The sequence below is a fragment of the Neolamprologus multifasciatus genome, chromosome 5, assembly GCF_963576455.1.
Source record: "Neolamprologus multifasciatus chromosome 5, fNeoMul1.2, whole genome shotgun sequence".
NCBI lineage: Eukaryota > Metazoa > Chordata > Actinopteri > Cichliformes > Cichlidae > Neolamprologus > Neolamprologus multifasciatus.
This window is the reverse complement of record NC_140443.1, coordinates 7,409,439-7,426,968: the sequence shown is the minus strand read 5'-3', so window position 1 is coordinate 7,426,968 and position 17,530 is coordinate 7,409,439. Positions and strand designations below refer to the sequence as shown.

The window sequence follows — 17,530 nt, the reverse complement described above, 5'->3', positions numbered from 1 at the left end:
TCCTCAAATATAAACCTGCCACCTTGAAGTGAACTGTCGCTGCTCAGAATATGGAAAGAATTTGGTATAAAAATAGGTTAACTAATATACTTAGATATAGTAAAAAGGAATACTATATGAAGCAATTAGATATAAATAGAAATAATATTAAAAGATTATGGGAAATACTGAACAGTGTTATAAAACGTGGGGCTGGACAAAAGAACTATCCCAAGTATTTCATTTGTAATGACCATAAAGAATACAATATGGATGTTGTGGCAAATTGTCTCAATGAATTCTTTGTAACTGCTGGACCAAATTTAGCAAGAACAATCACTCATCCTGGGAAAGCACAGGAAAAACTGGATACACTGATTTACAGAAATCCATATTCTATGTTTCTCACAGCCGTTCATGAAATCAGAAATCTTTGGATTGTAATGACATTGATATAATAGTGGTTAAAAGAGTCATTGAGGCTATTATAAAACCGTTTACATACATCTGTAATTTATCATTTCAAACTGGTCAATTAGCAGATGGAATGAAAATAGCAAAAGTTATACCTCTATACAAATCTGGCAACAAACACCATTTCACAAACTACAGGTCTGTCTCTTTACTACCTCAATTCTCAAAAATTCTTGAAAAACTGTTTAAAAACCGACTGGAAAAATTTATAGATAAACATAAACTACTCACTGAGAGTCAGTACGGATTCAGATCAAGCAGATCAACATCATTGGCACTATTAGATTCAATCGAATCGAGCTTTAGATTGGGTCCAGAGTTATTTAAGGGACAGGAAGCAGTTTGTGAAATTAAATGGCGGTTGCTCCTTATGTGTGGACATTGCTTGTGGTGTACCCCAAGGGTCAGTTTTGGGTCCAAAATTCTTCAACTTGTACATTAACGACATCTGTAAAGTGTCCAAAGTATTAAAAATGGTTCTCTTTGCAGACGATACAAACATTTTTTGCTCTGGTGATGATCTGCAGAATTTATTGGAGGATATGACTAATGAAATAAGTAAAGTGAAGTTCTGGCTAGATAAAAACAAATTATCATTAAATTTGAATAAATCTAAACGTATGTTATTTGGAAATAGTAGTTTAAATACAAATACTAAGATTCAAATAAATGGTGTTGATATTGAAAGAGTCAGTGAAAATAAATTTCTGGGGGTAATAATAGATGAAAAACTTAACTGGAGAGCTCACGTAAGATATATTCATTCCAAAGTATCACGTAGCATTGCAATACTAAACAAGGAAAACCAGGTATTCGACAGAACATCACTTCATATTCTATACTGTTCACTGGTTTTACCATACTTAGGCTACTGTGCAGAGGTCTGGGGCAACAACTATAAAACCGCATTACATTCACTTTTTACTCTTTAAAAAAAAAAGCAATTCAAATCATCCACAATGCAGGTTATAGGGAACACACAAACTCACTATTTTTGCAGTCTGAAATATTGAAAATTGACGATCTAGTAAAATTCAAAAGCACATATTCTATTCAAAGCAAAAAATAAAGAACTGCCAGGAAATATTCAGAGTATGTTTTTTTTTGAAAGAAGGAAGCTATAATTTAAGGGGTTTTGTAACTTCAAAACAGGGAAGGTACGTACTACAAGAAAAAGCTTTTGTGTTTCTGTTCATGGAGTGAAACTGTGGAACAGTCTGAATATGGAATTAAAGCAATGTCCAAACATAAAACAGTTCAAAAAGAGTTATAAAAATATGATCTTCTCGAACTATAAAGAAAAGGGAAATATTGAAATTAAGTGAATGTCTCTATTTAAAAAAAAAAATCATGATGTGATATTATAGTATATAGTATATCAGAAATCTGTTCACTATTTTTATTACAAATTATATCAGTAAGGAAGCTGACTAAATATTAACTGATAATTTATGGCAAAGGGGTGGGATTAAATAAGTGTTTACTTCTTCCCACTTCCTTTCAACATGTAAATTAATCAGAACAGTAGCTATATTGAAATGTATTGATTTTTGTATAGTATTTTTTTCCTCTTATTTCCTTCTCTAAGTGTACCTGTATATTGTTTACATGTTTGAAATAAATTACCAAACAAAACAATCTTCAACACTCCTTTAATGATAATAATAATAATTTCCTTTAATGTTATCTCATGTAAGATTAGAGTTTAAAAACCTAAAAAAATGAATACTTGCCAGTTTGTCACTTTATTATTACTGCTGAATGCCACATTGTTAAGAGGGAAATGTCTGCGAACTATACTCCTATATAGATAGTTGCAGTTATTCTTTGACCACACTGCTCCATTTAAGTAAGCTGTAACCTTAGACTTGCCGTTTAAAACCTCGACTGGGTCAACTATCCATATTTCTGTAGATGTAACACATTAAAAATTCTTGGGGGTGGTACCTTACCAGACTGACAAAGTTTTCTATTGGACATAAACCAATACAATACATCGGTACAGAACTGTAGAGCAAAGAGGGTTGGGCTGTATTATATGTTTAGCGAAGAAATTGTGCTTAACTAAAACCAAGAAAGAATGTCAACATTTAAGCTGTTCAAACACATTACAGCAAAACTCTTATCCTTAAAATAAGGGGGATATCTTTGGGAAAAATAAACAAAGATACATTGTGTGTATTGTAGGCTGACTCTGCTTACTAAGGAGACTGATGCTATTTAGAGACTGAACAACAGCTGTATGACCAATTTTACTGTGAAACGACCTCTGGCGAACTATTTTTGGATGAAATAAAAAAGAAAGCTGTTTTGGCTAATGCAGAGAAGTAATTACTTGCAATTCAAAGTATGGCACCACATTAATGGAAAACTACTGCTCACTAATCAAAACACAGAAATTACCGAACCATTATAAACATATTTATATCCTCTGTTTCTCCAACCATATTCTGTGCAAGGTCCTTAATCTTTGCTGTTCTCACCAGAGCCAATAATGGTGATAACAATCTTACACTGCTGAACAATAAATTCTGCTACATCTGCTACCTTCCACTCTACAATATGCTACGCTCCACGAATGCTGCACTTTATAAAACGTGTGAAATTCTGAATTTCACTATGAACCTGGGCTAAACTTTACAAGAATGTACAACACTCACTGTGGTACAGCACATGAAAACGATGACGAAAGTCCCAATGACTCCTCCGATTCCCACCAACCAGGTCATCCTGAGGAACAGGATGACTCCGAAGATGTTTTGGATGCACGGCAAATAAACGCCCATCAGTGTGCCGAGCTGGGGAGCCTGAAAGAAGAGAAAGAAGAGAAAGAAGAGCATGAAAGAAGAGAAAGAATGAAAGAATGAGAAAGAAGAGACACCTGAGCATTATTCACGAACAGTTACAGTTTAAGTTTCTCCAAGTACTTAATTTAGATTGTATAATGTTAAAATTCAGATAGCTGTCAGACTCCAGATGTAAATGCTTAGCTTGTCTCTCGCTATAAGCATTCCACACCAGATGCGCAGCACCCACTGAATGACTCCTGCTGCATTTTGGCAGCTATATTAATCAATAAAAGTCAACACATCAGCCGTGCATGCTCGGAAGCACAGTTTGCAGCATGTGTTACGTGCCTATTTTCTTTACACGTGCAAAGACCCAAAACAATAAACCAAAACACTGAACCGATGGTCACATTGCCATTAAGGAAAAAGGCACATAGGACTTCACAGATTATTACTTTCAAAGGCCCAATTTGTGATTTTAAAAAGGCCACTTTGGCTTGAATTTGCTGTTGTTGCTACATTAGTGGGTTGATTTACTGCAAACACACGCTTTTGATTATAGGCTTTTTCTTGTTAGGGACTTTCTATTTAAAATTATAATCATTTGGGTTATTTTTTATTTTAAGGATAGCTGTAAGAAGACATCATGTAAACTGGAGTTAAAGAGTGTGAAAGGCTTACAAATTCTATGCCAAAATATACTTTTCGGTCCTCTTGCATAAATATATGTCTCTCCTACATTCCTGCTTCCAAATCCTCTGCTGACTACAAAAACAGTTTAAGCCCAGGAAATAAAGAAAACTTCAGAGATCAGAAAGCAGCCATGTGACCAATCTGTTCAATGAATGCATGAAATATCACTGTATTTCTTTACAGGCTGGGTGTTTTTGTGTCTTGGTGCTGCAGTGCAGTCCCTGGTGTGGATCAGTTGACAAAGACAGCTGCTCTGTACTTTCAAGGCTGATCTATTGAAGGCAATTACTGACGCTCGGAGAATCACGACGTATTTTGTTGCACTTCATATTTATTAATAGGAGGATTCTCTTGCCGAAGGTTTTTGGATGCACTTGATGTGAATGCGTTTGCATGAATTTGTTAATGAACAGTATATGAGTGTTTCCAGTGTGGGTCTGTACCATCATGACGGCATTTATTAAATCTGAAGGACACAGCAGCTAACCCTGTACATAATAGAGAAATATTAATTTCCTGCTCGAGGACAGCTTGGCCAATGACAGGTAATTATTCTAGTATCCAGCCATGACCCATTTTACCAAGCGACCTTCACTGTCACATCATTAAATCACAGACACATGAACGAAGCTTCTCTGCTGCATGTTTGCACTTAAATGCAGCTTAAAATGATGAATATAGGATTGATTAGCTGTAGATTGAGTTAGTAAAGATGCTAATACACAGAAAGGTTACAAAAATGTAAGTATTAAAAAGTATTAAAAACAAAAGAGCAGCTGGGTGATAAAAATGTATCTCAAATGGGAAATTACAGCTAAACTGGGAGCATCACGTCTATATAATTATACACACAGTGTTTACTGAGCTTTACTCGTACAACCAAAGACTTTCGTTAGGATAGGAAGTACTGAATCATAGATAGTTTAATTTGGCCTAACTTTATGCCCATCGTCAGCAGTAACTGCCCTTGAAGTGACAGTACAAAGGTCTTTAGGTTGCTAATTGTTCACACCTGACAAGGTGTGGATAAAGACATGCCTGGGTTGGCTCATTATCACCACCCTGCTGTGTTACCTTAAGTTTTATCCCTTGATTTTTAACGCTGGATATCTAGTAATTTAATTATTTTTCCTAATAAATCACCACGTCACCCAAAAATGTATCTTGTTGCTCACAAGCTTTGTGGGTTGTAAAGCAAAATGAACTTCAGCAGGCAACATGCTTACAGACTTATGGCTTTGATACAACATAAGGACATAAAAATCAAAGAAGCTTATAATTAAAACAAAACATATACCCAAGTACCTGATAATTTGAATGAAATTACAATATTGTGCCCATAATACTAATGTGACAATTCTGTAAATAACGGCCTGTTTTGGGTAATTTGGTACAGATATAGATTTGGAAATATTATCATAGGAAATGTCTTGGTCACAATGATGGTGAAGTGAAACTCTAACATTGTGATACCCCAACGTTCACAATTTAGGCCCTTGCATCTGATGACAATAGGAGACCTAAATATGTGTTTATGTGTAGAAGTTCTTTTAAAATGTATGAAATTCTCTAGGACAAAAAAGAAATTGTGCTGGTGATTCAGCAGCATTTTGTTACCAAAAATCATGTTGACAAATCTTTCTTGGGTACTCAGCATGAACAGTTACATGTTTCATTAAAGCTGAGATATTAACTTTTCCTTTTTTACTCCATAATCTACAGTTACTGTTGTGGATGATCATAGCAACACAGCCAAAATTTCAATAACATGTAATCCATGTGAGCTAAAAAAGCTCAAGCTTTAGACTGCACCTACTCTTGGCCCTGTATGATATCAGTGAAAGCAGATATCCTTAACACTGTCATCACATGCAGACTGGTTATGAACACAGGTCCACCCACCTGCTGTTCAAACCTTCTGTTTTATAGTGGCAATCAGAATAAAGTTAGCATAAGGGGAGGGGGAACAGACCTAAAACGTCTTATTGCAGACATTTGATAAACAGGGGGGCAGTACCGAGGCACAGCAAAATATTATTTTAAACATCATGCAGTAAAATTCAAGGCTGAAATTACGGAGCTAAAAATGAGAATAATAAGTCCTATTTCAACACTCTAATGAAAATCTGGTTTTGCCGATTTATTGACCTTTAGCTAATAGCTTACTGCAGGGGAATCAGTAAGAGCCACGAGCAAAAAGGTTACAGTATGTCTGGGCTAATTTGGAAACAGTGTCACGCAGTTACGTGAGCAGGGAGCTCTTAGCTTTTGCTTTTTCACATAAAAGCGTTTCTTCCATGATTACGTTTTTTAAACTCTCAAGTTCAGCGTTGGTTTCAAAATGTATGATGAAATAATGATGTGCTCTGGGGAGAACCTTAAGTGGTTCGTGGTTATCAGTCACGGCCTCTAATGTATTTCTTCAACAAGGGTTATTAAATTTGCTGTAGCAAATGGACACTACACAAGATGGAGAACTTAAAACCACGAGGCCCACACGGGGAAGTGACAGCAGATGCTGAATTCATAATCCAGACTTTTAATCAAATCATCCTGACAAGTGGCTGACATCAAATGAATAATGTTGTGTCTGATGCTACAGTATGTGATTTGTTTGGAGAGGCCCGCTTTCCAGCATTAATAATGTACTGTTTGCAGAGAGGAGCAGAATGAGAGAGGTAGAGCTGGAGAGACAGAGGCAGAGCAAGTCCAAGCAGGTCTTACAAATATAATTATCTTCTAATTTCCTTTAGATAAACAACAGAGCAAGTGCTCACACTCGGAAATGCAATTAGCAAGCTTATCACTTTGAAAGCCCCTGATTACCTCACCAGAAGCACTCAGTTTCTCATATCATATCATATCATATCTCAATATCTGATTATATATACCTTACCTGTCAGTGGACAAAACTGGTCATATGCTATATGACAGATATTGATCCATTCTACAAACTGACCAGACCCCATGTTCCTGAACAAGCCTGATGGGCTGGTGCCCCACTCTGCCACCCCCAGAGCCCAACAGATCTACTGACTTCCCACTGTGAGACACCACAGAGAAGTCAGGACCTGAATGGAACCCACACAGTATTAAGAATAGGCTGATAATACTGCAACGGATTAGTGTTTGCTCCATCATGATACTTAACTTTTTTAAGTTGCTAGCTGACATAACCTGACATAATACACCATTCAAAACAACAAGTGTGATACAAAACAATGAACCAGCCGTGCAAACGATGAGTGTTTTGACTTCCACCAACTGAGAGAGCTGTAAAAGAATGACAAGTGGGTAAACTTGTAAAACAATTGTGTTTGCATGCTAGCAGCTTTATATTCTGTATTTTAAAGACTGGATAACCATTAGAAGACAAAAAAAATATGCAACTGATTCTAGCATAAGTCAATCTTCCATTGGTTTACCACATAGCCTAGCACTGTATGTAATTCCTAATGTTTTCTTTGCTTTTGATTACAAATTTCTATTTGGCTAACACAACTGAATTATCATCAATTTTAATCAGAAATATTCATCAATTATTTCCTTTGTTTTTGGGCATTTGCTCACACAAGCCTTTTCAAGATGACCTTGGAAATTCAATGTTTTTTTAAAAAAATTTCAGCTGCAGGATTAGGTGTTATATTGATTATTAATCAACAAAAAGAGTAGTAGATGAAGAGATTATAAAAATAATCATTAGTTCCCCTCCGGTTTTCTTGTTCTATTATTTGCAAGATTAACAAAGTAAATCTAAACTGCACTGTTGTTAATCCGACACTTCAGTTTTTCCATAAGGTGTTTGTTATATTTTCCACTCTGTCTTTAATATGGCTGACATGTAATCTACAGCTTCACCTCTCGCACAACTTAATCCTCGCAGCGGGGAACCTCTCAACTTTCAGGCTCGCTGTGCTTTAATCAAAGATCCACATCTTGCCCTCCGCAGGTTGCTCGAGGGAGCAGCTGAGAACAAACCCCATTCATCTCTGTCATATCTCCCACTATATGATTATTATTTGCACACTTTGTCAGTTGTCTAGGGTATGTAAATAAGATTGCTACTCACTGTGCCCTTCAGTGTGTGGCAGAGAGCATTTCTCATCATCTGCATGTCAGCGTAGACAAACCCAGTGTAAACCTTGAAAGGACTCATATTTGTAAAACTACATATATATTATCAAAGAGGTGGTTTTACTTCTAGTGTATATCTCTGGTCTGTGTGCACCTGATATATGTTATGTTGTTCGTCAGAAAGACAGCACAGTATCACTGTACTCTGCTTTAAGGTTCAATTTTTATTTAATGAAAAAACCAGACAAACAGTAGGGGTAGTATTAGAGTCAAACACAGAAATAAATTTTAATTCATAGAACTAAAATCCAAGAAACTCAAAATAAAAACACACATTTAGGATAATTAAGACACAATTTCACTTTTCCTCAGGTCTTCTTATAACTTTTCAGTTCTCTTCTTTCTCACCCCAGCAGCAATCCTGTAATTAAAAACACTGCCTTTCCCTTGGCAGGTCCTTCAGGGACTTGGTGTGTAATATACATTAGCACTTAGGTGCTGCAGGCAGAAAGGCACCCCTGCCATCAGCACTTTGTTGTTTGACTCAAAATTGCTGCCACTGCACAAAGTGGGCTGAGGTTAGTTTGTAACAACAGGTATGTTATTAAAGGAAAGCCTGTGTGCGCTTACATATCGCAGACAAAACACCTTCAGGAAGCTGGAGCTTTGTAATTCCTTTCAAGTTGGGTGAATCTAATAACAAGAATTTCCTCGCTGCTCATCTCTTTTCCTGGGGTGGCTGAGAAGTAGAGCAGGTTATCTACTAAACAGAAGGTTGGTGGTTCAATCCCTGGCTGCTCTGGTGTGGTGCCAAAGTGTCCTTGGGCAAGATGCTGAACCTTGACTTGCTCCTGATACATTCAGAGTGTGAATGTTAGATAGAAAGCACTTAGACTTGTATAAATGTGTATGTGAATGTTGTATAAAGCGCTTTGAGGGCTCAAGCAGAGCAGAAAAGTGCAATATAAGAAATTAGAACCAGTCCATTTACCAGTAATGTTAACCCTTCAAAACCTGAACCATGAAATAACTGCCAGAAATCTTTAATGTTTTGATGATGGAGTGTTTGTTGAACTTTTAGACAAAATATACAAAAATATATCAAATTTAAATTTCCATATACGAGTTTGAATTTGTATCACATTTGCTACATAAGCCATGTTTTTGCATTTAAAAATGTGTCATGCAATTTATGTCATTTTTGAGGGTAAAAAGAAGTCACGCTGATGATGTAGAAGTCTCAAAAACTCGTTAACGACTGCTTTGTGTTAAATACACACACGCTGGGCTCTTCATCACACGGACGGATCATTTGCAGCATTCACTCACTGGAAACTGTTAAAGAGTTGTATAATATCAGCTTCATACAGGGGTTGATTATTATCAAATACAGGAAAAAAGAGTATGTCTTTTTGAATTGAAATAGCAGAGGTTAGATTGTGGAGTCTGAAAAAGATAACATCTTGAATAGAATAGTTTGTCAGAAAGGCTTACAGAGCAGTGAGAAAATTCAGTATCATTTTTGTCCATTAATGCTTTTCATACACAACTGTAGGCTTAGAGGAAGGCAGGTTGAAAGCACGACTGATAATGCAGATTATAATAATCTGTGCTAAAAGGTGTGTAAATACAATTGAGTATTACAACAGCAACAAGGTGTTTATGCCCTACCACACTCCACAGAAGCACAACAAAACCAAAGTTGGCAGTAACTCTCTCCAGACTGCAAAATGTCATTTTCCCCGCCTGTTCTCCCACACAATGGAGAACCACAATCAAGCAGACCTTCAGTGTTGGACTGCTGCGTGAGTGTCTGTGGTAGCTCATGGCTGAGTGATAAATTATAATCCAGCTTTGACAATAGGGAGGCTTTGGGAAAGAAAAAAACTGTCTGTCTGCTAGAAATCCTGTTGTTATATAAGATGTACAGACACAGAAAACAGATACTGGATTGGGGGTGTGGGGGCCTAAACAGAGTCCTAAACAAGATAAAACACTTCTATGGATTTGTTAAACAGCCAGCAACAAAACAGAAATGGGGTAAATTAATGAATGCTTGTAATGACTTTATATTGAAAAACAGCCTAAAACAGATTGAATGCTTGTACATGCATTGAATCAATGACCCTCTTGGGAGACAAGTCAGGGCATTTACTGAAAGTACTGCTTTTCAATTTTCATTCAGTTGGTGTTTCATTACTTCATTCTGTGGATGGGGAATGCAAGTCTGACCAGCATCTGCCCTGATAAATGCACATGCCCACATACACACAGGAGTGTCTGCTTAATGGGCCACGAACCAGCAGTGTGATTTCCCTGGAGAATGAGCCACCAAGAGCAAAGGGAACACGGACTGCTGCAGAGCCACAGGTAGGGCCAGCGAGGCACCACTGAAAGAGGAAGAAACAGCTGCCCACCGATCCCCTGGGAAGTGCAGTCAACGCACCACATGGATGGCTCAGGTGTGCTAGATGCACAACAGGACCTTTCAATACATCTGCTGTGGCACCTACTTCAGATTCACTGCCTCCTGCTGCCCTACCACTTAGCACAAGTCTATCACCAGACTGCATCTCGGTCTCTGGCCATCTTTTCAGCTTCACATCCATCACAAGCACTTTTCTCACATAACTATACACCAACTATGCATCATTTTGTAGATTTATAAAAAAGAAAGACTTCTCACAGCCAGAAAAATGCTGTTCTTAATTTAAAGACCATCTTAACTCCAAACAAGAAAATATTCACATTTGTCCATAAACCATGAGAAACGGATTCTTTCAAAATCTGTGCAGGGAAGAAAAGGAAGATTTTCCTTTAAAAAAAGCATTAACTGGCTCTCTGGTACCTCTTCTTTGCCTCAGCTCCTGCTCTGTGTCCTAAAAAGAGCAGATGCTGTTTTTGATGAAAGGCCAGGTCAACAGATTGTGTGAATGAAATGTATACTAAAGTAGGTTTCCTTAGCCTTAAAGTGGTTTTAGTTGCCTTGACGTAGATTCCACTTGATTTTCTTCTACCTATACTATCATAATGATAAGTTTTCATATTAACCAAAACAAAATGCTGTGCTTCCAAAACTCCTTTTTATTTTTTCTACTTTTGGATCTGTATTATGTCACAACCAGAGAATATCCTTAATATGGTCATCTTGGGTGCATAGCTCTGGCTGTGAGCACAGAATTATTACCTGCTCACATAGTGTTCAAAACCTTCAGCTTGAGAAGGCCAGCCAATGAGAGGAAGAGTAAGACAGGAGGAAGGGACTCCAAACAGCTTATCCAGACAGCTGATGGACATGTATTTTTTAGATAACATAAATCTTCCTTTAAAACTGCATTTAATTTGTTATATGCTTCATAAATCCATATCCGCCCTCCTTCCTTTTCCTATGTTACTCACATAGTTTTATTTCAACCTTCCTTTGAACATCTCTTACCCTGCTGAGGCTAGCAGTTCTATGTTGAATTTGGGGAAGTGCAGATTTAAAAAGGGAAGGTGAAAACAATTCCAAATCCCTGGATAGCCCGAAGGGAAAGGAAATGAAAGAGAAAGAGGGCAGAGAAGTATGAGGAGATGGAGTACACACTACTTCTGACTGAGTTGAGAGGAAGGGAAACATCCAGGCCTTCACAGTCTAGGACAACCTGCCAAGCTGCTTAGGCTGACAAAACCAGTGACATCTTTTAAATCACTTCTTACAGGAATTTGTTATGCTTACAAGCAGGACCAATATGTACTGCATGTACAAATGTCTGGATTTTCTTTTAAATGTCTGGTTGGTGTTGCACCTGTTTGTGGAGAGCTGCTGATAGAAATGTACCGGTGTTACTGTGGAATCATATAATTGAATGCAAGAGTGTGAAATTGTTTCCACTTCCTGCAGCAAATCAGTGGTATCAGTGCACATAATTATTTCATGATTAATTTGTCACTTTGATAATACATTAAAGTAGTGCATTTTGTGTAACATATGGGTGGTTTCTCTACCTGATTTGGTATAATTCAGGAGAGAGAAGAGGAGACGACAGAACGAGTAAGGACAGATAAAAGGGGTGGAGAAGAGGAGGGGGATCCGCACAACTGTTTCATTATTTTCATTACTGGCAGAGACCGAGGCGTGAAGTGAAGCGAGTGAGGTCAGGGGAGGTGGGGGGGAGAGGGGGGTAACAACAGAGAGGGAGGCAGACTGGGAGCTTGTAACGCAATCTGCACGCTCTGCTGGCCAAACCGGAGCTGATAGGGCAAATGTGTTTCTGCTCAGGTGTGCTGAATTATTAAACAGACAGCAAGAGGAGAGACCAGCGAGCATCAGTCTTCCTGACCGGCTGTGGATGAACCAGTCACTCTGCGGTCAGCTGGGTTTCTGTGTACGTGTGTGTGCGTTTGCTACAGTGTTCAGTGTTTTTAAAAAAATTAAATACACTGAACACTGTAGCAAAATATCCTCTGTGGAAATCAAGACGCACCACCTCTAAATAGCATCTACATGTGTTACTAGAATATTCTAGGTTCCACCACAAAGCCTCATGTGTTACAGCCAGCTGTGAAACCGCTGTTTACGCGCACTCTCAGATTCAAGGCTGACAGACTCCTTTTCCACTAATGCACATGTACTGCTGCTCCCTTGTGTTTACAAATTAAGATCAAGAGTGACATGCCAGAAACAGACACGTGAGGTGAAAATGTACTCGAAGCTACCATGCGATAGATACAAATGAGCACAATAATCAAGAGAACTTAAGCAATGACATTTGGATCCTTTTTCTCCTAATTCTTTCAGTCAAATCATTAATTTTGTGCACATTTGGTGTAAATGACATTTATCTTGCGAAAGATTTAACATCTTGAAATTATATCTTTATTTCCTCTTTTATCAGTGAAATTATATCTTTATTTCCTCTTTTATCAGTGTCGCGGAGCTGGAACAATTAGGCAATTAATCCATGAGCTCACTGGCAGAAAAATAATTGCCAAAATATACTGAAATTGATTTAATTTTTCAGTCATTTGATGATGACAGATGCTAAATTTTGCTGCTTTTTTCATACTGAACATATTCAGTTTGGGGACTTTTTGCTACACAAAACACGTCATTTAAAGATGCGAATTTTAACACGTTTTTGATATTTCATGTAAAATAAATAATAATCTGAAATTTCACAGATACCGGGCTAATAGGCTCAGAAGAACAAAAACATCTACTGAGCCTGTTAGCCTGGTATCTGTGAAATTTCTGTTTCTCCCCACTGTGAACACGTGCATGCTGCTCTAACATGAATTCACATTAATCACGATACATTCTTCAGAAAGCAGCTGATGGGAACGCTGATCTCATGCCAGTCTAATGAGAAAGGGAGGTTGGGAGGGGTGAGGTCAGAGCTCAGAGCAAAGATCATAAAACACCCAGAAGGGAAACATTTATGTAAGGGGAACATTACACTCTAAAAAGCAGAGTACATATGGATGGACAAGTGTTCCTTCTTGGCAAGTGTAGTCGTTTGGAAAATGACATGAATAAAAGAGGTTCATATGTTTGCATTGTGTTTACTGTTGTGCATACAAAAAGCACAATTAAGCAAATACCGCTGGATAAGTTATCTTTATTTTTGTTTGCTTGTTTTTTTTTTTGAGAAACAGAATATAAAAATACTGAAAACTAACTAAATCTATACATTAACAACTAGAAACACTACAAGCTACATGCCTAAAGACTGACTAGCCTCCAGCAACCACCCACCAACCACTTGGGGAATATATATTTTTCCTTTTTGATCTGTGGTTGCTACCCAATCTCTAGATCTGTGTTATTGAGCCCTAAGTTAGCAACTAATTCAATCCACACGTAAAATAAACACCAAGGATTAAAGTGTTCATGTTCAGATAACTTCCCAGACACATTATATTTCACGTTATTCTGCAGCAAGAGTATATTAAATGTTATATTTACATGATTTGGGGATATGGACAAGAGACTGAAATTCACACCCAAACTAAGCTGTAACATTTAAACGTTTACAGAGGAGAAAATGTGGTATTTGCTTATTATATATTAAACCAGAACCCAGTATTTTAGCAAAGCTTTATCAAATGTTAATAATCGAATGCCTAATGTGAGATATTGCCAGTATACAAAAAAAACAAGCCTTGCCTTCTTGTACCAGTTTTGTCAGTTGCTTTGGAAGATATCGAAAATGATTCTTAACATTTACAAAAACATAAAAGCAGCTTTTCAAATAAGATTTTTTCTCTAAACAATCAGAACTAACAGCTGCATACAATGGATTGTCTGCGAAAGCCTGTAACAAGACAAGTTGTGACAAATTCTTACGCCATTGTTTACAAATACAAAAGTCAAACAGCTTAGTGATGTTAATATCACTGCATACTCTACTGTGAAATGCTTTCTGATGTAAACAACCTCTTTGATGGCAATGATTAAAAATGCACTTGGCTGCTCTTTTTTCCTGTCTGGCATAGAACAATTTAAACAGTGCAGACTTTCAGATTACTGCATGTGGGGCATCGACTGCAACAGTTCTGCTGGAGAATCACAAATCACCTTTGTAGTTTTACTGTAACTGGTTGACATCTTTGTGACACATTAAAAAATGATATATATCACAGCAGATGCCTGCAGAGGCTTGATGAGATATCACCAGATTCTCCATGTGCTGCGGTGCAAAGGTATCTGTTGCTACTGTAAGTTGGTGGGAATCTGGAACTTGAAAATCAGGTTGTAACACTAACAGTTAATTACATTAATTAATAAATTAATTAATGTGAATTAACTTTAGTTAATAGATATATATTGCTAAGATCTGCAAAATTACATAATCAATAATGGTTGAAAAAATCTTTTCTGATGAGTTTATAAACATTTTTATAACATTATGCAACATTATGGTTAAATTGAAAATTATGGTAATTAAATAAGAACACAGACCAAGGTTTGCTCTAGGGCAGGCATAATACACACTGTGACTCACAAGTGACTAGTGTATGAATATATACTGTCATTTTGGTTTCCCAGTCAGATCTACACTGGTATCTGATTTTAAAGCACAAACATGCTGAGGGTGAAAATCCTTAGCTTGAGTCTTCAGAAAACAACCATCTTTTACATTCATCTGGTTATGATTTGCCATTTAAAGTTGTAACTAACAGGTGTTTACATTTCAATAATATTCCTGGTTTTCCCCCTTTGTGCTTGTATCCAGAGCTGTAAAACAATATTGCATTGCTTTTTGTATTTCCAAATGAGAAGTCGAACAAAACATGTAGGAAATTCTTGACAAATTATGAAAACCCAATGAACCATTTTACATGGTCAAAATAGCTTTTGAGCAAAAGAACACACATAATTGATAATATAGGAATCAGCAGCCTTAACTTAAAACCTGCTTTTATGATGTGACTGGATGATTTGAAGGTGTTGAAATTCAATTCTGATCTGAGAAATTCACCAGAGTGACTGCAAAAAACTGTAAATGGGTAAAGTCAGAGAAGATTAGCTTTGACTGGTTTCCATCTTAACCTTTGTGACCTCCAGCCTGATCACTCATGTCACACGCCATCCAAATCTCTAATCTTGGTTTTCACACTGAACAAAAAGGCTACCGCTTCTGTCTCTCTCTTCCACAGCTCACTCTCATCCTAACTTGGGGGACTGATGATAAAGGAGACAGAGGGAGCGGTAGGTGGAGTGAAGCGAGAAATGGAGAGGGAAGGTGACTTTTTTTGGGAGGGTTGAGTCCGCTGTGTGAGCGATAAAGCGCCACAGGCTGCCTTAATGAAAAGCCTCTCACAGCGATGGGGAGATTGCCTGTGGAATGGGCTACTGATTGGAGGACCAGCGGCTTGGTGTAGCATGGAGACTAATTCAAGTATTGAAGGAGTTCGGATGACGGGGGGAGATTAGCCCTATACCATAGTGATATCTGAGCCAAAGACAGCTGGACAAATATACCTTACATTTCAAACAACTGGGAGAGTTGGGTCAAAGTGGCAATACCTCACTGTCAACTAGTTCAAGAGTGACGGCATGTTAGGCTCGTGTACATGGTTGTTGTCCTTAGCTGCTCCCAACAGGATAAGCGAAACCAGTAAGAAGCATAGTTTGGCCCCATTAGCTTGCCTCCACCAGTGTATGAATCTGAGAGTGAATGAATAGTGGTATTGTAAAGCGCTTTGGGTGCCTTGAAAAGCGCTATATAAATCCAATCCATTATTATTATTATTACATCTGTTTTCAGAAACATTGCCCCCATTGATCTTGATAGTAAACAGATCTGTTGGGTGTTTTCCGTGAGCAGACAGCAGTCCCAGTGAAAACTGTCCACAATGAGGTCTGTGGCTTATCTCAATACACTCTGAAATTGTGTTTGGAAGTAAAGGCTGCTGTTGATGTCTAAATGTGATTTAAACTGTAAAAAAGCTGAAGGCAGAAGCCTCAGATCTCATAACCTGTGCAAATAAAATAAAATTGCCTGCATGGTAGGATAACGCTTGAAGAAAACTGTTATATCATAATGTTTTTGCTCATATGGGTTAAATTATGATCATCATGGAATATAAAAACCTGTTTCCAATGTCATTGTGTAACTGTAAACATGAATAAATGCTGATCTTTACTTGATGCAATGCTTACGATGTTTACCACATGAGTTTAGTTAGCATGTTAAAATAGGTTACTAACACTAAACAAAAAGTGCAAGCGGGGCTGCTGGGAATGTTCTGAAGGTTTTTCGGCACTGAATAAAGAGAATACTGTATACATTTAAGTTTAACGGAGCTGGATAAAAGGTTAAAATGAAAAAAAAGGCAAGAAAACTTAAAGGGACATAAATGGATGCCACAAATATGATGGTGAAGACACTGAGCTCAAAACGTGAGGAAATGATTTGTTCTCCAACCGGTTGGGGAGTGGTTGCTGGCTATCTCTAGACAAAATTTGAATTCAAAAATAAAAGTTGTGCATTTTGAAACATGTTTGTTGCAGCTTAATAACACAGCTTTTGCTTCTGTGTTCTCTGTTTCACTACAAATCGGTGAGCAGCTGGGAAGTGTCTATAGACAAATCAGCATTTTCCATGCAAATGATGCGTGACTGTAGTAATGTGCTAATGAGCCAAAGAATTACAAGGAGGTTTTTAGTGTAGCACTGTATACTTCTTTACGACCAATTTCACCCAGCAACTTCCAGTAATCACTCACCAACCAGTCTGGAATACACATTTTTTCCAGGTGACCAGTGGTTGCTAGGGGTCACCGATTGGTAACACAGTAACTATTTCAATCTGGTGTCAGATTATTGAACACAAGCATGAATAAAGAAACAAATGTATTACTCTTCTTAGACTTATCCCTGCCGTTGATTTAAAATCTTTTTCCCAGATCTGCTCTATACCTAGATGCTGGAATCATCTGGAGCCACAGCAGGAAAAGTACATACTGAATTGGATATAGTAGGTGAACTGGCATCTCATGTCATCATCACTGATCTTTCTCAAGGTTAAAAAGAA

The 17,530-nt window shown here is 37.5% G+C and overlaps 1 protein-coding gene across 5 annotated transcripts in view; it reads right to left on the bottom strand.

Annotated features, from left to right (window-relative positions):
- Nucleotides 1-17,530, bottom strand: part of LOC146517965 (solute carrier family 12 member 5-like) — a 183,809-nt gene that overhangs the window by 41,203 nt on the left and 125,076 nt on the right. For all 5 annotated transcript variants that reach the window (XM_085158872.1, XM_085158873.1, XM_085158875.1 and 2 more), the window contains exon 4: nt 3,114-3,260. In XM_085158872.1, the coding sequence (XP_085014998.1) occupies nt 3,114-3,260 (147 nt within the window). The remainder of the gene's footprint in view (nt 1-3,113; nt 3,261-17,530) is intronic.